At 42.5% G+C, this 24,111-nt stretch overlaps 1 protein-coding gene across 4 annotated transcripts in view; it reads left to right on the plus strand.

Moving 5' to 3' along the window:
- The window catches only part of SOCS5 (suppressor of cytokine signaling 5), an 84,563-nt gene extending 66,664 nt beyond the window's left edge, over positions 1–17,899 (plus strand). For 3 of the 4 annotated variants that reach the window (XM_075535978.1, XM_075535977.1, XM_075535979.1), the window contains exon 2: positions 13,330–17,899. In XM_075535978.1, coding sequence (XP_075392093.1) covers positions 13,342–14,955 — 1,614 coding nt within the window. In that variant the 5' untranslated portion in view covers positions 13,330–13,341 and the 3' untranslated portion in view covers positions 14,956–17,899. Of the gene's footprint in view, positions 1–7,087; positions 7,107–13,329 lie in introns of those variants that run through there. The other variant, XM_075535980.1, reaches the window with a different exon arrangement.
- Positions 17,900–24,111: the final 6,212 nt, after the last annotated feature.

Below are 24,111 nucleotides of genomic sequence, written 5' to 3' on the forward strand. Positions count from 1 at the left end.
AATGTCCTCGGTGGCCCAAGGGCCGTAGTTTGAGGACGCCTGGCTTAGTTGGAGGATCTGTTGAGAAACAATAGCTTAACATTTTACTATTTTATTTACTAAAGGTTTCTGTTACTTTGTAACAATACATTTTCACTTACCCAAGCATGTATACCTAATATTTTTAGGTTTGTCTGTTTCAAAGTTAACTTGAGTCATCATCTGTGAATTTATCGATAATTATTTTCTCTAAGCATTATATTTTCAAGATGAATGTGTATTGATGCAAAGAGCAGTAGTTCATTTATAGTGTTCCATTGTATGAACATACATTAATATTACTAATGAACTTTCACTTAGATATCTCAATAACAGCTGTAATTACACCATATTCTAAATTAAATCTATTAACGATCTTAAACTCCTCACTTGCCAGAACTGCTTTATCACTTGTATTTGCTATCTCTGAAATAACATCTACATTCACCCATATGCCCGAGCCAGAAGACTATCCATCAATTTTGACACCTCCTTCTGCTTCATACCTTTATTTCCAACCAATTATCAATTCTATGGAAGTGACTTTTAGACACCTTACATCCATCTCCACTATCACCACTCCAGGTGAGCTGGTGAGCTTACACAGTAGTACCCAAGCCCCCTCGGGTTCTCTGATAGGGCTTCAAGCCCTACCTCTCCGACTTCATTGTGCCCATTCTTCACTCACTCGCTTATGCTCTATTAAGGTAGCCATGGTTCGTGTTGTGTCCATGACTGCAAGTGCATCTGCCTATGGAGTCATGTTCCAGTTCATTCTATTCACCCTGGTGGGTGAAATAACATGACATCCTTGGAGACAGTTTCTTGGATCACCAGCTCCAAAACAGGTCATGTCTTCCTTCCTGTTCCCATTAGGACTGTGTGCTGTTCCTCTCTGGCCCTGCTTCAAATGGTAATTAAGTTATTAAAGGAGGCTTTTCACCTCATTCAGGACGTCGTCTATATGGTTAAATAAAACAATGCATAAAAAAGTATGTTCCTTAAATATCTACCTTTAAGCTTATAATTGTGTGTACATTTGTTTCTGGTTCTTCTAATGGCTGTAGCTATGATAACCATACATGGTTTGAGGATCATACTAGTAAACATTCTTAAATATTTTTTCTAAAAATCATTGAAATGCTACCAAATATCAACCAAAACTTGAATTTCCCGACGTGTCTAGCCTGAATTGCCAGCCTCTAGTCAAGTGCTGTGAAGTTGGCCTTGGCGCACAGAGACTAATGAATAGCCACCCCCAGGTCCTGTGCCTCTTCACAGCTGCTCGTACGTTCATCTTGTCGAGGGTCTTTCTTCTACTTTGTCGAGCATGATGTTCTTTTCCAGGGACACGTCTCTCCTGGCAACATTGCCCAGGTCTTGAGATGAAGTCTCACTTTCCTCATTTCTAAGGAATATTCTGGCTGTACTTCTTCCAAGATCATGGCAGCCCATGGTCCCTTCAACATTCCAATACCATAGAAATACTTTAATCAGTCCATATATTCCACTTTTGTTAACTAACTGAAGGACTTTAAGTTGGAAGGTGTTGTAATGGCAAGATAAGAATCCTGAGCAGTAGAGGATGGGGTTGAGCTAGATCACATTTGTTCCTTTATTTAACGCTCTATGGCATGCAATGTAGACTTAAAACTTGTTGAAGTTAGCTTATTTCTAATAAAGTGTGAGGTAAGTTCCATTAAAGTGAACTCTCATGAGCTATTCCAATTATGTTTGAATAGCTTTGTAGGAATTTCATAATCAATACTGCTTGGTGTTAAGAGGGTCACTGACCATATTCTTTAATTTTTTATATATGTAAATTTTTATAGTAATGGATTTTGACCTCTAATTTTTCCTAACCCTGATTTATAGCCTATTCTGTTAAATACCATCCCCTCCGCCCCCCGAGAGAAAGCCATTTAACTTAAAATAGTATTTTAAAATCAATTTTAAATTGGTTGTCCTTGGTGGAAGGAATGACTTCTTAGAAATTAGACTTGGATTGTTTTAAGGATAAATAGTCATGTATAGACGTGTGTGGAAGATTATAATGGATAATGAGCTTTCATTCTAGAATGAATGCGATTAAAAAACCTTAAACACATTTAGAAGGAAGCCTAGGTTGCTCTGTATTTAAAGCCCTCTATTTCTAATACAAAGCTTAGTGGTGCAAACCCACTGGTCACTTTGTGGGAGGAAGTCTGCTTTTGTCAAGAGTCCAAACCTGGGAGCCCGTGTGCGGTAGTTCTACTGAGCCATCCCCGTTACACTAAATGCGAGATTCGTTCAAATGAAAATAGTGAAAATGCCTGCTTGGCTCGTACTTGGACTCTTAAGTGAATCACCATTAGTGTTTTTTTCCTCCCCATTATTAAAGCTGCCCACATAGCATTCCTCATGTCAAGAAAATTCCACTTTCTATCCCCAAGTAGTGTTAACACACAATTGTCATTTTTTTTTAGTTGACTGTTTCTGCCGTGATGTGATTAGGTTTTTGCTGTGATGTTTTTGCCGTGATGTGATCTCTGATTAAATTACTGAGTGTTATGCACTCTCTGGGAATCTGAACCGGAAATTAAGTGTTAGAAGTTGCTTTCAGTCATCTGACTAACACAAATGTTCTCTGCACAGCCTGCTCATTCATTCAGTTTATTATAAAGAAATGTACACTGAGATGTGGTTTTAGGTCAGGTCTTTCCCTAAAATAGTCATGTACCTATATAATTTGCATGTCAAAGAAATAAGTTGAGATGTGATGTTTAAAAGCAGTACGGTATATAACCTAGGGTACTCTAGAAACAGGGTCAGAGCAGGCTTTACTGGCATGGCCATTGAGTCCAATCTGAAACAGTGACCCCAGGGGATGGAGTAGAACCACCCTGTAGGTTTTCAAGATTGTCCGTCTTTATGGAAGCAAGAAGTTTCATCTTCGTCCTCTAGAGCAACTGGTAGTTTTGAAATATCGACCTTGAGGTTAGCAACCCGGTGGAATCTACGAGGCCACCAGAGATCCTTCAGTCCACAGGTGGTTTCTATCAAATCATCATCTTTTTTATTTTATTTTTTCATTTTAAATCTCTTTTAAAAATATAAAAAGCATTCTTAACTGTGGGCTTCTAGTTTAAACCACATTTGGCCCTTGGACTATAGTTCGTAGGTCCTTGTTCAGTATAAATATAATTTGAACTGTGTTTAATTTAGATTTTTATAGTAGCTACATTTAAAAAGTAAAAAGAAACAGGTCAGCCGATTACAAGAATCCTCCCTGAGAGATGGGCAACAGAAAAGTGGGTGAAGGGAGGCGTTGGACAGTGTAAGACATGACAGCTGATACCAAGGGCCCAAGTAGAAAACAAATGTTTTGAGAATGATGGTGGCAACAAATGCATAAATGTGCTTGACACAATGGATGTCTGTATGGATTGTGATAAGAGTTGTACGAGCCCCCAAGAAAATGATTTTTTTTTAAAAGAACGAATGCCCCCCCCCACTTCCCCCAAAAAAGAAACAGGTCACTAATTCTAGTAAAAATTAATCTAACATCCAAATTATTTCCATGGCCAACACACATTTTGGTGCCTCGTATATTAGACTTGTTTCTGGGCTATTTGATCTGCAGTCCCCCTATCAATCCTAGTGTTTGAGATACCGAGCATGTGCCATATGCCAATCTTCGTTCTGCCCACCCCTTAAAAGGCAAAGGTATTTTAATGTAGTGTTAGCTAGATAGAGGAAGTTCATGCTGGCTTTATTTAAAGTAGTTTGGGTTGTCCTAAATACTTAGGTCAAGTTATACTTACATGATGTCCTTTGATCTGAAGATATATTTGAACAGTGCAAATTACATGAACTTGGAATTTTCCCCAAGGATCATTTCACCTTCATTAAGAACTGGATAGCAAGCAGTGTACTTTGTTATCTTTAAAATAAGCCAGAAATAAAAGAGTTATTGTACAATAAATAAGGAACCCTGGTGGCATAGTAGGTTGTGTGTTCGACTGCTTAACCACAAGTCCAGCTGTTCAAGCCCACCAACCACTCGCCAAGGGAGAGATGAGACTTTCTGCCCTCATACAGAGTTACAGCCTCAGAAACCCATGGGAGAAGTCCCACTCTTGTGTGGGGGTGGCTATGATTCATAATTGACTGGTAAATAAATAGGGATTCAAGTGCTCTGAAATGCAAAATGGGTCTTTCAGAGTTCAATATCCTTTATTAGAATTAAAATAATCCAAACTTATTAGAAGATGGCACAACTTCTCCACCTGTGCACAGAAACACTAAAGAAAGGTTAGAATGTTTCTTATAAAGAACCTTGGAGTTAACCTCACTTCTGAAACATTTCATATGAATTATCCATTGACTTCTATATATTAAAATGTGTTCTGAAAGGTTGACTGCATATTTTGAAGAGAAATTTAGATCTTTAAAATATGAAAATTGAAAAGAAAAAATTGCTATGAAGTCTACATTTTTGACACTCTACCTTCCATATATGTGCCTTTTCAACTTTCTTTTTTATATTTCCCACTCGTCTTGTACTGTGTTCTGGCTTTGCAGTATCTAGTGTGTATTCTGCGTATACATTTTACAGCCTCCCAGACCAAAAAGAAACACCCACTGCTATCTAATCAGCTCTAACTCACAGTGACCCGATAGGATAGAGCAGAGCTGTCTCTTTGGGTTTCCAAATCTCTAATCTTTTAATGGCTTCAGAGTGACTGGTGGATTTAAACTACTGACCTTATATAATTGGCTACTCAGTGAGTAACTAAGTAGCCACCATAGACTGCTTCCCTTGGAAGTCCCAAAATACCTAATTCATTTTCCATTTTTTTAACCTTTTTTGTCTTTGTCTTATAATTTGTAGATCTGAATTCTTCTCATTTAAAACTAAAAAATTAATAAAAGTATACTTTCATAGCTGAGCATATACAGGAACACCATATCTAAGAAACTAGAGTTGATACAGTCCATTCAATGTAATTTTCTGAATCAGTGCCCCAAATAATGCCCAGGAAAATGCCTAAAAATCAAGATACAAAAAAAAAAAATTTTTTATTGATAATTATTTCCACATTGCAGGGCTCAGCAGCCCAGTGGGTTGACATGCACAGTTCAAGAATAGTTTTCTAGCATCCATGTCATTAAGGTTAGCTCTACTTCCAAAAGGCAGTGCTCCCTGAGTAATTGTATTGCCCTTTCAACTAGAAGGACTCAACCTTCCAGCAAGATCTATGCTGCTGTGCATAAGGTTTTCATGGATTTATCTTTTCAAAATTAGATCCTCCTTTCCAGTCTTACTCTGGAAGCTCTGCTGAAACCTTTCCACCATGGTGAGCCTGTTGGTGTTTGTTTATAAGAGCAGTAAAGCTTCCAGCCTTCCTGCAACATTGAACACCACAGCCCAGCAAGCTGACAGACCAAGTGGCGGAGCTTTCCAAAGTGTGGTCCCTCGGTTGCGTCAGACCACACACTATTATTAGCCTGTTACAAATATAGAAATTGAGAGTAAGCTTTTTTTAAAATTATTTTTAATAATTTTATTGGGAGCTCTTACAGATACCATAATATTCCATAGTTGAAGCATATCAAACAGTATTGATTGCTACCATGATCATTTTTGAAATATTGTCTTCCTTCTTGATCCCCTTGAAGCTTTGCTTTTTATTTTAATTATAGCAATTAGTAAGTTATGCTTGTTGAATGAAAAAAAAATAAGTAGGCACTGATATTTCCTGTCTATTTTTCTTACACTTCATAAAATTATTCGTTGTTATGCCTTGTAAAAGAATTGGTCTGTGGAATTTAAGACAAAGCATTCTTTCTGCCTCCAGTTTCGGGAGGCCTCTTGTGCACAGGTGCTTGCTGGCACGTCTATTTCCACTCAGACTGGCCCCATGTAGCAGAGGCGAGCGGGCCCCGGGGTTTTCTAAACTGGAATCTTTCCTAGAGTAGACCTCCAGGTTTCTACCACAGAGCCCCTGAATGGATTCAAACCACCATCCTTTTGGTTGGCAGCTGAGCGCTTAACTAGTGCATCTCCAGGGCTCTCCCTCTTATACACATACCACATAGCACGCCAAGCCAAACCTGCTACAGTCACCTAGATTCCAACCCAAACCAACCCAGTAGGACAGCATGGAACTCCCTAGAGTTTCCAAGATGGAATCTTCCCTGAAGCAGACAGCCATGTCTTCCTTCCGTCCACATCGAAGCTGAGTGCGGCGAACTGCCAGCCTTGCTGTTAACAGGTCACTGCTTAACCCCCCGGCCCCAGAGAAAACAATAAGGGAGAGTAACAGTGGTGCAAGGGTGTTGGGTCGTTTAGGTCGCACTGTCTGCACTGCCACCTGCTGCTGAGCAATTGGTTTCCTCCATGAACCTGTGGCGAGGGTTCCCCAGAGTGGCCATTCTCTGACTGCACTAGGATTACTAGAGAGTTTTTTAAGTTAAGTCAGGATGTCTTGGGAGAGGTTCTCCTTTACATTACGTATTTTTTAAAGTGCTCCAGGTCCTTATCATGTGGAGTCTGGAGGAGTAGATTCTATGTAGGGATAATGTTGATCCTCTTTAAAAAGGAAAATGGGGCTTTCCAGTTAAAGGTACTGGATTGAACATAAGCATTTTATTCCTAATTCCCTCCTAAAACACTGTGAGAATGTCAAAAGGACGAAAAAGGTATACAGTATATATTACTTACTCAAGTAAGTAGACAGTTAGTAGGAGACAGAGCAACACTTTTGGTAGAAAAAGAGCCATGGGCAGAACTGCGAAAGGATCAGAGTGCCTGCCAAGGGCAATGGTAACAGGACGCAGATGCAGAAATGAAAGGAGCCAGTTGCCTTAGAAGGTTCGAGTGAAGTATGGAGCTGACAGCAGTATTGGTTGGAAGGCTGTGAAAGCTTCGGCCTCCCACGTTCTCCCCTAAGCCAAGACAGCCTTTCCTTTATTTGGATAAAACCTACAGGCTAGAGTTTGGAGAATTGTGACCTAATAAATCCAGACATAACTGAAGTTGGGATATCCTGGAAACAAGAGCACCTTTGTGAAACCGGGATGAAGCGAAAGTGGGCCTCTTGAGGGTAAGTGCCCTTCTCTGCTCTCAGAACCTGCCCATGGTAGTTCCCTGGTAGGCGTCTCACCGCCCCCTGGGGAAAGCCCACTTCATCCTTGGCCATTGCACCTCAAGCATAGCCACCACCCATCTGTTGATGGTGACGTGCATGTTCTGCACTGTCCCACCCAAGTCAAACAGTTGCAAGCCCCACCCAGGCAGCCTGAGTTTTTAGTAAGCATTTTAGCGCTGTGGATGGCCAGGGATCATTGGAAAAGATATTTATAGTAGCAGATAATTTTTTTTAAATGTTTAAAACATTTTAAAAATGTGTATCCTTAGAGAAATGAGTTACTACATCCAAGAAACTAGATTAAGATGCTATTAAAGGAACTTTGAGAGAACAAACAACGAAAAGCCTCTTGGAAATTAAAATTGTGATAGGGCAAAATAGAAACGCAGTGGAAAGGTGGGAAGGAAGTGAAGCTGAAGAAAACTACCAGGAAATGGAAAAGGAAAAGAAAGACAAAATAAGCCAGGAAACACGGAAGACAGCCTCCACAAGGCCAGTCTTGGAGGTGCCGTGTCTGTGTCCTGAACACACTATGATGGAGGAGGCGGGCCGGGGCCGCCCTGAGAGGTCAGCACGGTGGTGGGAAAAGGAGAAGGAGACGCTGCCACAACTTTCCACAAAATAAAATAGCAACCAGTCACATACCGAAACCTGGGACTAGAGAGGGTTTGCCTCCTCAGCAGTCACACCGGGAGCTAAGAACGTGAAGTAATGCACTCAAAATTCTCAAGGTGGATTATTTTCAACCTAGAACTTTAGTCTCAAAAAGAATCAAACATGTGAGGTTTAAATACAGCATTTTCAGGAGAGAAGTAAAGAGAATGACCAGAGTGAGGATCAAGGGAAGTTGTTTCATGATTCTTGCAAAGAATTTTAGGAAGAATGCAGAAGATACAGCTAAAACCACGCAAACGAGAGGAGGCATTTACTAATCCCAGGAAAGTCAAGTGATCGTACCAGAAAGGAAAAATAACCCAACTGGCTGAGCTCTGTGCATAGTGGTCATATATGAACTTCATTCGATGAGAACACTGAATAGCAATTGAAAACACTGTGCTTTAATTATTGGGAGCAAGGGATTGATAGAATGTCAATTTTATTATACATTTATAAATTAAAAACATTAAGACGCTCATCTTTTATAATGCATGTCTATTTTAGTTTAGTTATGATGGCTTATAAGAAGTTTTAAACGGGGGGGGGGGAGGGGAGGATTAGGATCCATTTTGCTCCATATGGCACCTGACCTCCTCTGACGTCAGCGGGGAGGAGAGCCAGCTCCCTTGAGGGAGGGAGCAAGGGTCAGACGTATCTACACTCTTCAACTTTCTTTATCCCCTTCTAACACCAACCCATTCATCCTCTGGCCCTCCTTAGCTGGGTTTATTAATAATAATCTGTTGGACTGGCCACACACAACTCAAGATTATGAGATTGAGTGAGGAAGAAAGCAAGCTATATTTCAGGATCAGAAGTAACAGTACTCTGGTCATGCCCAAAGACACACCTTGATCTTCATCAGCAAGTGCTTCAAGCTTCAAGTCTTCTTCCCTTTCGGCAAGCAAGATTGTATCATCTGCTTATCCCCAAGTTGTTAGTAAACCTTCCTTCAATCCTGAAGCCCAATTTTTCATGTATTCCAGCTTTTCAAGTTCTTTACTCAGACAAATTGAGTAAGTGTGGTGAAAGGATAAATCTTGGTGCACGCCTTTCCTGATTTTAAAGCACACAATATTCCCTTGTTCTGTTCAAACGATTGCTTCGTGGTCCATGTACAGGTTCTACATGAGCAGAGTGAAGTGTTCTGGAATTCCCATTGATTTCAGAGTTACCCATAGTTTGTTATGATCCACACAGTTGAATACCTTTGTATAGTTAACAAAGTATAAGTAGTAAGATTCTTTCTAGTATTCTTTGCTTTCAAGATCTGTCTCACATCATCAGTGATATCCCTTATGCCATGTCCTCTTATTCTGGTCCAAATTTCTAGAAGTGCCCTGTCTAGATAACTGCTGCAACTGTTTGTTTGTTTTTTAATGACCTTCGGCAAAATTTTATTTGCATATGAAACTGTTTGATAATTACTGTGCACTATTGGGTCGCCTTTCTTTGTCATAGGCAAAGCTGTGCTAGCTGTCCTTCAGATTTCCTGCCACAGACCAGTGAGTGCTCCCAATTGCTTCGTCAGCTTGTTGAAACAATTCAATTGGTATTCTGTCAGTTCCTGGCACCTTGTTTTCCACTAAGCCTCCAGTGTAGTTTGGACCCCTTCTTTCGACACCATTGGCTCTTTATCATATACTGCCTCTAAACATGGTTGAATGTCAGCTGCTTCTTTCTGGGATAGTGACTCTATTCTTTCCATCTTTCAGTGTTTCCTGCATCATTCAATATTTTGCCTATTCAATCTTTGAACCTTGCAATTCAAGACTTGAAATGTTTCTTTCAGTTACAGATATGCTGAGTGTGTTCTTCCTTTTTGGTTTTGCACATTTCATTGTTATATTTGGTTTTGTCTTCTCAAGCTGCCCTTTGGAACTTTCTGTTCAGTTCTTTGACTTCATCATTTCTTGTCACTAGCTACTCTACGATTAAGAGCAAATCTCAGAGACTCTTCTGACATCTTCCTTTCTGTCTTCCCTTTTTGGGATGTTTTGCTTTTTTCATTGTGATATTCTCGATGTCATCTCATAGCTCATCAGGTCTTTATTCATTCAGTGTTCGGTGTGCCAATTTTTTTCTTGAGATGTCTTTCAAAATTCAGGTGTGATGTACTCAGAGACGTACTTTAGCTCTCAAGGACTTATCTTAATTTTCTTCAGTTTCAACTCAAGCTGAAATATGAGCAATTGATGGTCTATTCCATCGTCAGCCCTGGACTTCATTTTGGCTACTGTGAACTACTCTATTCTCTCTTCCCCTAAGCCAAACCAAACCAAACCAAACAACTCCCTCAGTGCCACCATAGGACCCCCTAGGACAGGGTAGAACAGAGTTCCTGAGATTGCAGTTGTTTATGGGAGTAGAAAGCCCCATCTTTTTCCCAAGGAGCCACCTGGTGGTTTAGAACTCCTGACTGTACATTTAAATCGCACCCCAACTCATAATCACTATTTAACCAGGACTCCTGCAGTCAATTTGATTCCTGTGTATTCCATTTGGTGAGGTTCATGTGTACAATTGCTTTGTATGTTGTTGAAAAAAGGTATTGGCAATGAAGAAGTCATTGGTTTTGCAAAATTCTGTCATGCCATTTCCATCTTTGTTTTTTTCACTGAGTTCATATTGTCCAACTACACCCACTTCCTCTTTGTTTCCAGCTTTTGCATTCCAGTCACCAATAATTACCAGTGCATCTTGATTGTATGTTTGATCAATTACAGACTGAAGAAGTTTGTAAAATTATTCCATTTCATCACTAGCTTTATAGGTTGGTGCATAATTTGAGTAGTTTTATTAACTAGACTCCTTGTAGATGTATAGATGTAATCCTATCACAGACACCATTGTTCTTTGAAATAGTATTTTTTATGATGAATGTGACACTCTTCCTCTTGAATTTATCAATCAGGGCTTAGTAAACCATGTGACTGCACTGTCCATTTCGGATCACTGATGCCTAGGATCTTTCTGTATTACAAGTTTCGTTTTTGACAACTTCCAGTTTTCCTAGATTTATACTTCGTACATTCATGTTCTAATAATAATGGATGTTTCTTCTTATGTTGAGCCATGCCCTATCAGCACAAGGGGGTCCTGAAAGCCTGTCCCCATCTTTACCAGTAAGGTTAACTCTTCACCAGCCATATTTTGCGTGCCCACCACCCTGAGGGACTCCTCTCCCAGCACCCTTGTCAGACAGCGTTCTGCTGCTATTCTAGGTTTTCAGTGGCGAATTCCTCAGAAATGGACAACCCACTCCTTGCCAGTATGTTCTTAGTCTGGTGGTTCTGCTGAGTCCTTTCATGGTGACCCTGCTTTGGAATAACCGATGACATAACTTCCAGCAGCACACACGGCAACAAGCAAGGCTTCATAGATATAGTACCACAAACTGGCAACCACGTGGTGTCAGAAATTATGCATAGTGAGATAATGAACATGTACATTTTCTGGAGAAAATTAAGTGTTATATTTATTAAATAGAAAAGGGGACCTTTAAAATAGCTTTCTGCTGTTATATTGTAATAAAACCAGCTTGAAATTGAAAGTTTCCATTTCTTTTTAATGCTGACTTACAGGTTACCTTGATGAGACAATGTGTCTTCCAGTGTTGCAGTCTTAAAGTAATCTATTTGTAAGTGCCATGAGCTGCTTCGTATTCAAACAAACAAAACACTGCCATCAAGTCAGTTCCCACAGATAGTGACCCACCCTGTCAAGTCATCCTGAGCTTGAGCTTGTAAATCTCTCCGGAAGTAGCTAGCCACGTCTTTTTCTCCTGCAAAGCTGCTCAAAAGTCTGTGCCTCGGTGTTGAAGTCAGCAGCGCGGTGTGTAGCCCACAGCGCCCCGGGCTCCTTGAGGAACGAAAGAGATAGCCAGGATGCCTGCTGTTTCGTTTCCAAACATGTCCAGGATCTAAAGTTTTAAAAGTTAAAGACAGCTTTGCATTTAAACCTAACTGGCTTAACATCTTTTCTCCTTTTTTTCTTTAAGGATGTTGGCTTAGTCCTAGGGGAGTAGAGAAACAAATTCATAGATGCTCATATCTGTGTAAGAGAGCTTTATATCAAGAAGTAATTATGCATCCACAAAACACGCCATCCCAGTCCAGATCAAGTCCATAAGTTCGAAATTAGCCCACAAGTCTGATAATAACCCATGGCACTTCAGACCCACCCAGTACGTGTACTGGTGCCAAATGTAGGTAGATCCCAGACTAGTGGTGGAAAGTCCTGTGGATCCCACCGCAGTGGACACATCTCAAGGGCTCTGGATGCCATCAGCATGGCTCCATGTGGCTTGTCAACAAGAAGGTGAAGCAGAGAAAGTGTGTCCCCACTCCATGGAGGAAGAGAGGAAACTCCCAGAATTCTTAGGAGAAGGTCATGTCCACAAGGAGGCATCAATCAGGCTGTGACCTGGTGGACAAGCCAGACTCCACCCCTATAACCTATTTATCAAGTCGTCGTGAAACTATGTAACTACCACAGATAAAATTGAATACATTGTTGGGTAGGGAGGAAAAGTAAGAGAGATTTACAAGTGATTGATTTACAAACTTTAGATTACAAAATGGGAAGGAGAGCTGGTAAATAAAATTGAAAAAATTACTACTTAAAGGGGTGTGTGTGTGTGTGTGTGGTGAAGGGTTGTGACTTTTTTACAGCTAATTTTAATGGGTTACACACATGTGGTTCCTGATTACAACTTGGAAAGTGCAGTGTAATGTATTTCAGTAACAAGTTGGATTGGGTTTGCCCTCCGTAATATTTGTGGCAGTGTCGCAGTTATTAGCCGCCATTGAACTACCTCTGACTCAGAACGAGCCCATGAACAGCAAAGGATGCTGGTCCTACCCATCTTCACAGTGGCGGTTGTAGCCCGTCGTAGCTACTGTGTCAGTGCATCGCACTGAGGAGACGGGAACCAATGTGAGCCTGCGGATACCAATGTGAACGTGCAGATAGGTTCATTTACGGGAAATGGAAACCAGTTTCGGCGAGACGGTTCATTCCTTTGCCGGCGCATCCTGTCTGAAAGGAAATGGAACGTGCAGACGATGATGTCGTGCCGACTCCCTACAGCATGCAGGCCTGGTTTCATTGGGCTTTGCCCAGGCTGGAGGCAACCCTGCATCAAGCAAGTCTGTTGGTGCCATTTTTCCCCCAACATCATGTGCTCCCCTTGTGTCTTGGTCACATTTTGGTCACTCTTAGAATATTTCAAACCTTTTTCATTGTGCACTGGCCACTTGAAAAACTACAAGACATAGGGTAGTACACCAGGAAGACACTGGAAGTTTGTGTCTCTAGTGTAATACCAGCTTTACTCTGGATATCTGGAACTGAGCCTGTACTGTTTGCAGACAGAAGGTGGTCTGCCTCATCACTTTAGTGGGGAGGGGGTGCGAATTCTTCAACAGGGTCAGCTACTTCATGATAAGCGGGGTTGGGACTGCCTTTTCTCTTCTACATATCACATTAATTCTTTCTCCTTTCAAAATTTTGTCTTTAGGCCTGATAATCAATGGATAAAGTGGGGAAAATGTGGAATAACTTCAAATACAGATGTCAGAATCTCTTTGGTCCCGAGGGAGGAAGCCACAGTGAAAATGTGGACTTGAACGCCAACAGATGCCTGTGTGTCACCGAGAAGACCAGCAGCATAGGAGACTCCGCACCTCAGCAGCAAAGCAGCCCCTTACGAGAAAACGTTGCCTTACAGCTGGGGTTCAGCCCTGCAAAGAATTCTTCACGGAGAAGCCAAAATTGTGCCGCAGAAATCCCTCAGATTGTCGAAATCAGCATCGAAAAGGACAACGATTCGTGTGTGACCACCCCAGGCACCAGACTTACGAGAAGGGACTCCTATTCTAGACACGCGCCTTGGGGTGGGAAGAAAAGGCACTCCTGGTCCCCGAAGACTCCGAGTTCATTAGAGACTGACCACAAGGTTGGTAGAACTCGAAGTGAACTTCCTCGGCGCGAGAGGCGCTACGGCGTCAGCTCTGTGCACGACATGGACGGTGTTTCCAGCAGGACCGCCGGAGGCCGCTCTCTGCGACAGAGGCTGCAGGACACGGTTGGGTTGTGTTTTCCCATCAGAACGTATAGCAAGCAGTCAAAACCCCTGTTTTCAAACAAAAGAAAAATACATCTTTCAGAATTAATGCTAGAGAAATGCCCTTTCCCGGCTGGCTCAGATTTAGCTCAGAAATGGCATTTGATTAAACAGCATACAGCACCGGTCAGCCCACATTCAACGTTTTTCGATACATTTGACCCATCTTTGGTTTCTACAGAAGATGAAGAAGACAGGCTTAGAGAGAGAAGACGGCTCAGTATTGAAGAGGGGGTCGACCCCCCTCCCAATGCACAAATACATACATTTGAAGCTACTGCACAGGTTAATCCGTTATATAAACTGGGACCAAAATTAGCTCCTGGAATGACTGACATCAGTGGGGACAGTTCTGCAGTTCCACAGGCTAGCTGTGACTCCGAGGAGGACAGCACCACGCTGTGTTTGCAGTCCCGAAGACAGAAGCAACGGCAGGTGTCTGGAGACAGCCATGCCCACGTTAGCAGACAGGGAGCGTGGAAAGTGCACACGCAGATTGATTACATCCACTGCCTCGTACCAGACTTACTTCAGATTACAGGGAATCCCTGTTACTGGGGGGTGATGGACCGGTATGAAGCCGAAGCCCTTCTGGAAGGGAAGCCGGAAGGCACATTTTTGCTCAGGGACTCTGCGCAGGAGGACTACCTCTTCTCTGTGAGCTTCCGCCGCTACAACCGATCCCTGCATGCCCGCATTGAACAGTGGAACCACAACTTCAGCTTCGATGCCCACGACCCGTGTGTGTTCCATTCCTCCACCGTCACGGGACTTTTGGAGCATTATAAAGATCCCAGTTCTTGCATGTTTTTTGAACCCTTGCTGACTATCTCCCTAAATAGAACTTTTCCCTTTAGCCTGCAATATATCTGCCGTGCCGTCATCTGCAGATGCACGACCTATGACGGCATCGATGGGCTCCCTTTGCCGTCCATGTTACAGGATTTTTTGAAAGAGTATCACTATAAGCAGAAAGTTAGGGTTCGCTGGTTAGAGCGAGAGCCAGTCAAGGCGAAGTAAGCTTGCCTGCCCTAGTTGTGCATCCGTGTGCATCAGGCAGGACAGCTGGAGCGAGCACAGCATCTTTAGGTGTGCTGAGGACTGCTCAGTGCGGAGTGTGAGCTCAGTGCTGGCCTCTCCGTCAGGTGCAACCTGCTGGCTGACTCAGATGCACGTGGTGCCTATGGAAACAACAGAGAGGGAGGGACAGGTGTGCGGCCAGGCCTACAGAAATGTTTTACCTATTTAGCTAAAGGTTTAGTTTTTAATGGCTGCATCATAACTGAGTGAAACAACTCTGGGGCATTTGCTATGAAGAATTCTATTTCTTACTGAAGATCAAATTATTAATATTGGATGGTATTTCAACAGTGTGACTAATGTTTGAAATTATTATTTTTTCTAAGAATTTTTCTATAACCTTCCAAAAGTAGTGATGTTTGTAGTTACTGTCAATCGAGCTTTGGAAGTCCAAAAAATAAAGACTGCCTTCCTTTTGGGGCGGGGGAGGGGAGCAATTTCCTGGCCACAAGGGCGTAGTGCAGTTCACTTAGGTGTTGACATAGCTTATAGTCCGTCACCTTTTCTCTTCTGCAAAGGGTACTGTTACATAAACCAGGTTTTCTAACTAGCAGTTCTTAAAATTTCAGACTTAATCAGAGTTAGCATTAGAATTTTATTTGAAGGCCCTAAGTATTAATGTTTTAAACGAATGCTTGAACTTATAGCAGGCATCCTTTGGAATAGCTGCTGTTGTAGTCCCGTGTGTGAGTCTGTCAGTTGATATCTGTGCGTCTGACACAGTGAAGCTGGGTCTTTCCCTCTGCCCGCCCGGTGTCCGTGAACCACAGTGAGACGAGAAGGGGCCCAGACGAGTCAGGTGATCACGGCAGTGGTTTATGATGTTGAGGTTATTGTTGGACTCTAATTCATTATTTGGATGGCAGTATTTATCCCTCTGTTGTAAACTCTCCTAGTTGAAGTGTTTAAATATAATTTCTAGAATTTCCGTGCAGTTCATTTTTAATGGAAAATCTGGAAACTAAGTTACAGATTTTAAAAGGTACTGTACAACTGTTATATCTGTAAATAACTCTACTTGGCACCTTTTTGTCACTTAGAAGCGTATGCAATACGGCTTGAGTGAGCGCTTTTGGAAGTAATATCAAACTATAGTGTTTGCCTCTTAGTATCGAACTGACTTTGCAGTTCTGTCCGAGCAATTTTGCACTCCAGTAGTGGTCCTCCATCCATCCCCGTGTCTCTGTCCGTGTGTGCTGTACCACTGGTGAGTGCTCCCTCGCTGCCTTACCTGCTGCTGCAGAAGGTTTCTTTATACCCTCCTCCCGTGGCGATTTGCCAAGGTGACAAGAAAGACAAGCTCTATTTGTATGCAACACTAACCCTTGACTGCTAATGTATGTTTCTGCTTGCTGTGCCTTGTTATGGCTGCTTTTCTGTGCTAATAAAGTATGTTTGGTGTTCTTGTACATCTGCTGTTTTATACATTTGCAACAATTTCTCTTGTAAATGGAATGGTTTGGGATTTTTGAATAAACATCACCTGATAACCTACTAGTTAAACTACAGCCCCAAACTGACTGTGTCAGAGTCAGCTAACTCCTAATTGAATGTCTGTCTCTCCAGCTTTCCAGTCGTAACCACATATCCTGTAGAACAGTTTCTAGAGTTACTGCACATTACTGTACAGTTTAGATGTTGACAGAGGAAATAAACCATGACACTGACATAAAGCTAACGATCTCTCTGCTTACAAGTGACAGATTGAAACTAGCAGTGACATGTTATAGGAAGCGAGTATGATAGCCTCCCCCCACGCCAGAAAACAGGCTCGTGATGATTGTGAACGAATAATAAATACATCAGCACCACTGGTGGTTTGGGGACCATTTTAATTGATCATATATGCTCACAACGTAGACCTTAACCAAAGACTTGTCCGTTTCAAAGCAGAACGGGGATTGAAGGGACTTGTGACTCCCCTGAAGTCCATCAGGAGTCCCCGCAGACTGTATACCAAAGTGTTTTTGAGAACTTCCTCCAAGTCCACTTTAGCATTATGTGCAATTAAATTCTTACGGCAGAATTACATTGCATAGCTGTTTGGTTCATTTTCTTGAGCTTACAAAGTACCTGGGAAGTAAACCTCTTGAAACAAATATAAGCACCCATAATGGTTATTGGAGAAGGACTGTCTATGCAGCAGGATCACTTTTTAAAGAGGTAACTTGAAATCCAAGAAGGCACTTGATGTTTTATATGCTTGTAACAAGTTGATGTTGTAATTGTAGTTTTATAGAAAGTATTGATGCTTTTATGTATTTCAGAACTTTCATATGTTAAATGGAAATTGTTTTGAATGTGTAAATATTTGAGTTTATGTAAGCATGTATACTGCGAAGTCACGTATGTTTTAATGTGTGTAATATTAATATGCCATTTTGGGTTTTAAAATTTCTTAAAGTATTAGTGGCTTACATTTTAAAAAAGAAAAATCACCAGCATGAAATTGCACCCGTCTATATTCACTGTGTCTTTTTCTGAATCCTCATTGTAGCCTGTCAACTAAATTTGTGTTTTTTATCATCTTGTTAAAGTGTATTTTAATATGAATGAGGAAATTCTTTGGAGGTTTGGTACATTTTCATTGCGGAGTATTTGAGCCAATGAAAGCTTCTCTGATTCATATCCATTCTCGTTTAATTAATGATTCGCCCCTGCTTGTCCCCACCCCCTGTGATAAAGCGATACCGCCCCATAACATGATTTTATTAATGTCACTTTAGGGAATGATATTCCCTTCTGATTTAGAAACCATTTGGAGGCCTTATTCTGCGACATACTTGAGGAATATTCTTGTACCGTTGACCTTTGATTATGTGCACTGAGTTATAGTCCTGCTGTCACAGTCTTGCTTGTAATACAGTCACTTTACCAAGAGAAAGCATTTGTCAGTTAGTTTTTGTTGTTTCCTCGCTAAAAGCAATTTAAAAAAGTTTTAACCCTTTTGAAGAAAACTTAACAGCCACCTTTCTTAGCCAAAATTGAACTCAAATTATGATGCTTCACAAACTGTTCTGTTTTTCCTACGGTCTCGATGAAAGTTTATAGCGGCTTGAACCCAGACAAAAGCTGATAGTTGAACGGCAAGCTTCGTTTTGATCAAGCTCAGACTTGAGGAATGGCACTCTATTTGGCTTTTTTGTCTGGTTACTCTTCATTTTCCTCCCAAAGCTTCCTTTGCTCCCTGAGCACAAAACAAATATTAATACATTTTATTGGAAAAGGTCTTAGGGTAGCAAGTTTTCATAGGGGGTAAAAGCTATAGGAAGTGAGAGGGATAGTACTGTTTGGTGGATAGAAGAAGTACATGCTTATGAGACGAAGGTGGTATATTTTCATCATAGCTGATACGGAACAAACCTTTCTGGTCATGGGTTCCATTCGTTTTGTGTTGCGAGGGCATACCAGTTGGAAGAACCTTCTGTCTGGAAAACAACGGAATATTTCAACTCCAGCTCTTCACCGAGTATTGAGATGACCCGTGTGCCAGTTGCTGTTTGTGGTGGTGGTGGTCGTGGCGGTGGTACAACGAGTGAACAAAGCCACTGCCTTCTGAAGTGTATCACGTTCTAGTAGATGAGACAACGAAATACAAACGAAATCATTGCAAACGCTGGAAATGTCATGAGCGGGTTTGACGATCCAAGAAGGGACATTGTTTTACAGGGTCATTAAAGAGTGGCTTTGATGGCGAGTTCTTTCCGAGACACAAGAAGAGCACATCCTATGTGTTGTTAATAAGAGTAAAAGCCCTAAGAAGAATGAGCTGCAATGCTGAGGAAACTATCAGCCAGACTGGAGTGCAGCGAGGGCAGGGGAAGGGTCCATTGGGGGATCCTAAGCAAGAGCATGGCAAGGTCTGCTTCAGCTTCCTGAGCAGCAGGTGGGTCATAGACCGCAAGACGCCAAAGGCAAGCTCATAGCAATAGCAAACCTCCTGGTGTGGCCGAGGTGAAAGAGGCTTGCAGTCATCCCAGGGAGAGAGTGCAGGGACCCGGCCAACGTGTTAGTTTTAGGGAGAATGGATCTTGGTGGGGAAGCAGGCAGGATTTCGTGAAAGAACTCAAAGATGAAATTAGTTTGGCGTCTGATCCAGAAGGGGAGCTGAGGTTGGGGGTGAAACAAAGTTGGAACATTTACATAGAATGAGTGTTGAGTTTAGGGTTCATTGTGGGTGCTCTTGAGTCAATTTCCATCCATAGTGACTCCTTGTGACAGAATTCCGCCCTGTGGGGTCATCTTGGGTGTAACCCTGATGCATTCAGATTAACTGTGGGTGGGCTGGAACTGCCAGTTGTTGGGTTAGCAGCTGGGTGAGGAGCATGTTGCGTTCCTTAGAGGAGAAAGGAAGCCTGGCCAGGTCCATCTGTCTGTCTGCTTCATGTTTCTGAGCAGGTGGGGAGTAGACACTTAAAAGTTCCACCAAGAAACGGCGGGTTATGTGAACGATATTTAAGACACAAGGCAGCCTGGCACCACCTCTGGGCTTTACACAGGATGACGGATGTGGGTGAATTAAGATGACCCTCAGTTAATCACCAGTACCAGGTTCTCTGCCATTAGATGTCTTCAATAGAACGAACTTGTCTTTTAAAATGGTTTAAATTACTGGAATAATCAACTTTGCACAGAATTTGATGATATTATTCTTGAGCTTAAACGTTAACCTTTTTGTGCATCTTTTTAGTATACATTTTTTATAAAAGTAATACAGATTTATTCTAGAATGTTTACAGAAGTACTCAAGAGTCTGTACCAATGGCTCTACATTCACCAGCCCCTCTCAATTCCTGTACTGTAATCTTCCAGAGGCAAAGGCAACATTTGCTATACACCCTTCTATTCTGTGCAGTTAAGCAATGTAAAAGTCAAACCTTATAGAATAATAGAGCTGTAGGCCTCAAGTCCCTTCTAGAAGTTTTAGCGTAACTGATTGAAAAGGCTTGGTCACTGAGGGTCCTTGCGACAAAAATGTGCACCTGCAGATGTGAAGACACAGGCAAATATATAAGTGTATGATGCTGAGAAAGATGATGTGACGGGAGAGCAAGTGAGAGTGACAGGTGGCTGCAAGAAGGCTAAGAGGAAGCGGGGAGGGGAGTCTGCGGAGGTGTCTTAGATTTGGTTCACCCCAGAAAGGCCAAAGACTGATTTTGTTGGTCGCTGGTGGGATGGGCAAGTAGCACCTGCAGAGGGACAGGGTAAGGGGGGAACCCTTGATCGGAGCACTTGTGTGTGCTAAGCAGTGGAGTGTTTATCAGCGTTCTCAAGGAAGAATGGAAGTATCCAGCAGCAGTTGGACGGACTTTAACCACGAGAGACTGGAAGGGCCTCAGGCGGGAATGAGTCCTGGATCTGCTAGAGAGCGTGTGAGAGAGACTACACAAGAGCGGTAGGGGGGGCGGGGGGGCAGATTTACTTAAGTGGGCGTCAATTCATAAAGCAAAGCCAGTGTCTCCTGTGTTAAAACTAAACATGGCAGTACATTTTTTCCAAAGGCTTATTGCCTCCAATCCCAAAACATTTGAATAAGAATTAAAATTACTCTTCACCATTCCCTGCCATATTTGGCATAGAGACAATACAAAAGTCAAGTTAAATCAACATCAGAAACCAATTTTACTTGGAAAATGAAAACGCGAAGAAAAAGGTGGCAAAGTAAGATCTAAGGAACTATTGAAGGTCACCTCAAAAGTGCTATTAAGGTGGGTGCTTTCCCCGCTCCGAAGTACAGGGGCCAGTCACTGAGTTTCCTTACTTATAGGATCGCTGCCACCTCCCAGGGATTTTCTGAAAACACTAGAATCCCATGGCTTGTAATTTTTCAAACTTAACAAATCTCGCTTGAAACCCATAGAATTATGCACATCTCCCAATCTAACCATCTATTTTAAAAGAATGAGTCCTTTTACATTTGTACTGTGTTTCTCGTCCTTTGTGAAGAAAAAAAACATTTTTAATTGACCTAGAATAATTTAAGGCGTTGTCGCTAGTGTTAAACGTGTCTTGTAGGTGCGTCTAGATGTAACTGGGATGGGTGACTAGTAATTGCGCTGACAGGCACAGAGCGACTGTTTGATTCAGTAGTTCCAACGCTGTAAGCGATACACATTTGTAAGTTTAGCTTTAACGTAGTCTCAATGTTTTCAGTCATTTTTCTTCTCAGGATGACACCAGAACTAGAAGATTGAAGAGGTCTGCGCTGTGCTCAATTCCTCATCCTTCAAATAGTGATTAGAGAACCCACGTGCTTTTGTGTTCACCACAAACAACGTCCACATGAGGCCAGGCGAGGGGCCTAAAGTGCTCCCGGGGGGACAGGGACAGAATGGCGTCCTGGCTCGGCAGGCAGGTCGTGCACATCCTGATGCAGCAGGCAGACCCCGTAGGCAAACCTGTGATTCTCTACTAGCCTGCCCCCTGCCTTAAGAGGGTTCAGTAGCTTGTCTTAAGGTCACAGACAGTGTCTAAATGACAGATTTCAAATTTGGGCTGTAGCCCAGAGTTGACACTTCTTGGCCACTAGACTCTTCCTTTGATTTTCACGTTTTGGCCCAGTTCCTCTTTTTTCCCCCAACCCTGTTGTCACCTAGAGAGGCAATAGACTCTAAGTCCTCGATAGAAATAGATCCTTAAACATTAAAATATGTAAGCCGATCACTCGCTCACTGCCATCAAGTTGATTCTGAGTCATGTAACTCCTTAATTTATGTGACCCAATTTGTTGGTTGGCAAGTGCCCCTGCGCCTCCTTCCAGCGTTAGCACACACTGTCCCAGCTCGCTGCGCTCCTCCGTCCCCTCACTTCCATCCCACTCGGGGCCCCTTGGCCCTCAGACTCACCCTACTTGGGGCACCTGGTGAAATGGATGCTGCTCCTAGAGAGCTTACACTCTCCCTGGTGGCAGAGTGGTTACACAGTGGGCTGCTAACTGTCAGCCCAGCAGTATGAAGGCAGCAGCCACGTGGAGGAGAAGGAGGTGGCTTTACTCCCGTCTTGTGAATTCACGGGCACCTCTACCCTGCCCTATGGGGTCATTATGAGTCAGAATCAACTTGATGGCAGTGAGTTTGGTTTGGGGTTCTTGTCACTTCCTCAGAGACCTGACCATGCCATGTAACGAGCCCTCCACCCCAATTTTGTCCTCTAGGATGCCCCCTTAGTCTGTATTATGAACACTGACGAAATTCTTTGTTTGAGGTCTTTTGAACAATTCGGAGCAGAGAGCCCACTTGTGTTATGCTCAGCGCCTAGCGCAGAGCAAGCACTTCATGTTTGTGTAAACAAGCAAATGAATTACGAATGCTTTGGGTTTTAGTTTTCCATTTGACAACAATATCAAAACCACATTGCATGCCTTTCTGAAGTCGAGATTGCCCTGCATATTTTCATAATCTCCCTTCTCATTGTCTTGTTCTATGAAAAACGTCTGGGGAGTTTGTTCTCGGTGCTCGTGCTAGCTCCTGGAGGTTCCTGTGTTCTCGCGTCTCACAAGTCCTGCCTTTAATAATCTACCCTAATCTTCAGAGATCCTATTTGAAGACTCTTCGTTCTTTGGAAAAAAGGAATCCGGGCCAGGATTTGGGAGCATATTTATAGCCGCTGTTTTTCTTCCCCTGGATCTCTTCTCCAGTTCTGACTTCATTCCTTCTCGCCAACATTTGTTGGGCCCTTTTCAGAGAAGATCTTTGTAAAACAGGAGATGGCTATCTGAGCTTTCTTCCTTAAGTATCCCACGGCTGTCTACCAAGTCTAAAACTGCTCCGTTGGAAGGACTTGCACTTGAAGTGTCCTGTTGTAGATGTTCAAAGTGCACCTGGGTATTTGGAAAACCCAAGCCAAACTCAAATGCTGCCGAGTCAAGCCAAGGCTGACACGTGGCCACCCCATTGGACCAGGTGGAGACGAACCCTATGAGAGTAGAAAGCCCCGTCTCGCTCCTGCAGAGCTAGTTTCTAACTGCTGACCTTGTGGTTAGCAAGCAGCCCAACCCATAACCACTACACCACCAGCGGGAAAATAAGAAACATGTGATATCTGAAACTTTAAAAAGTTGTTTCAGAATGGATTTCATATGAAAATGACAGTTGGTGTTCTCTATACCTGATATCCAGAACACAAGCCCCCAAGAGTGCAAATGAGACTGGAATGTCTCCACAGAGCCAGGTTTCCCTCTCATCTGTTTCCCCACTTAACTCCAGCACCATTTTACTGCTTTATGTACTAGAATATCTTTTAGGCATATGTGCCTTTTCAAAACTCTCGGTAATGTCTGAGAAGTTCCAGCACAGTATTGCAAATACAAAAAAAAACAAACAAAAACACCCAATCATGCTCTTATATTAGCATCTTAGATAATCAGTATAGCAATGATGGATAGGGCACCAAGTGAAGTGTTAAATCTCACAACTTAGGAGCATTTTGAAAAGTGAACATTTGTTATCTTTATGAATTGATAAAAGGCAGAGAAATTTTATCTAAAATACATTTTAATCTAAGAGAGAACTTCTCTGTGTAACATTGTTCTTCTGAAGACTCAAGTTTACTTCACAGCTGCAGAGTGGTTTCAGACTCCCTGGGAGGTCTCAGCTCAGCCAGTTCACGGCTAAGTTCCTGCCATTTTCTAGGGCGTGGTCTGCCATCCTTCTGCCTGCCTGTCTGACTGTGGGATGGAGATGTTAAGTGTAATCCTCACAATGCAGTGCCTAACACAGAATAAGCGCTGAATAAATACGACTCTCTTTGTCCTTTCATTCATGTTGCATGTCCCTTCATTAGTGGAAACGTGGGGCTGGACTCTGGATCTCACCAACCTTGAGGTCTTTCCCGTTCCATCCACCGTTGGATTAGTGGTGTTCCATCGAAGGACATGGTCAGAACATTCAAACACTAAGTTCCCAGGGAAGGGAGAAACCTATGACATTTCTTGCTCAGAACGTTACTAGGAAACAGGTCAGTTAACTCACTGTCGCTGAGTCGATGCCGACTCCTTGTGACCCTATAGGGTGGGGTAGAACTGCCCCTGCGAGTTCCCGGGACACAGTCTCTGTGAGAGCAGACAGCGCAGCTTTCTCCTGCAGAGCCGCTGGTGCA

Source organism: Tenrec ecaudatus, chromosome 17, assembly GCF_050624435.1.
Source record: "Tenrec ecaudatus isolate mTenEca1 chromosome 17, mTenEca1.hap1, whole genome shotgun sequence".
Lineage (NCBI taxonomy): Eukaryota > Metazoa > Chordata > Mammalia > Afrosoricida > Tenrecidae > Tenrec > Tenrec ecaudatus.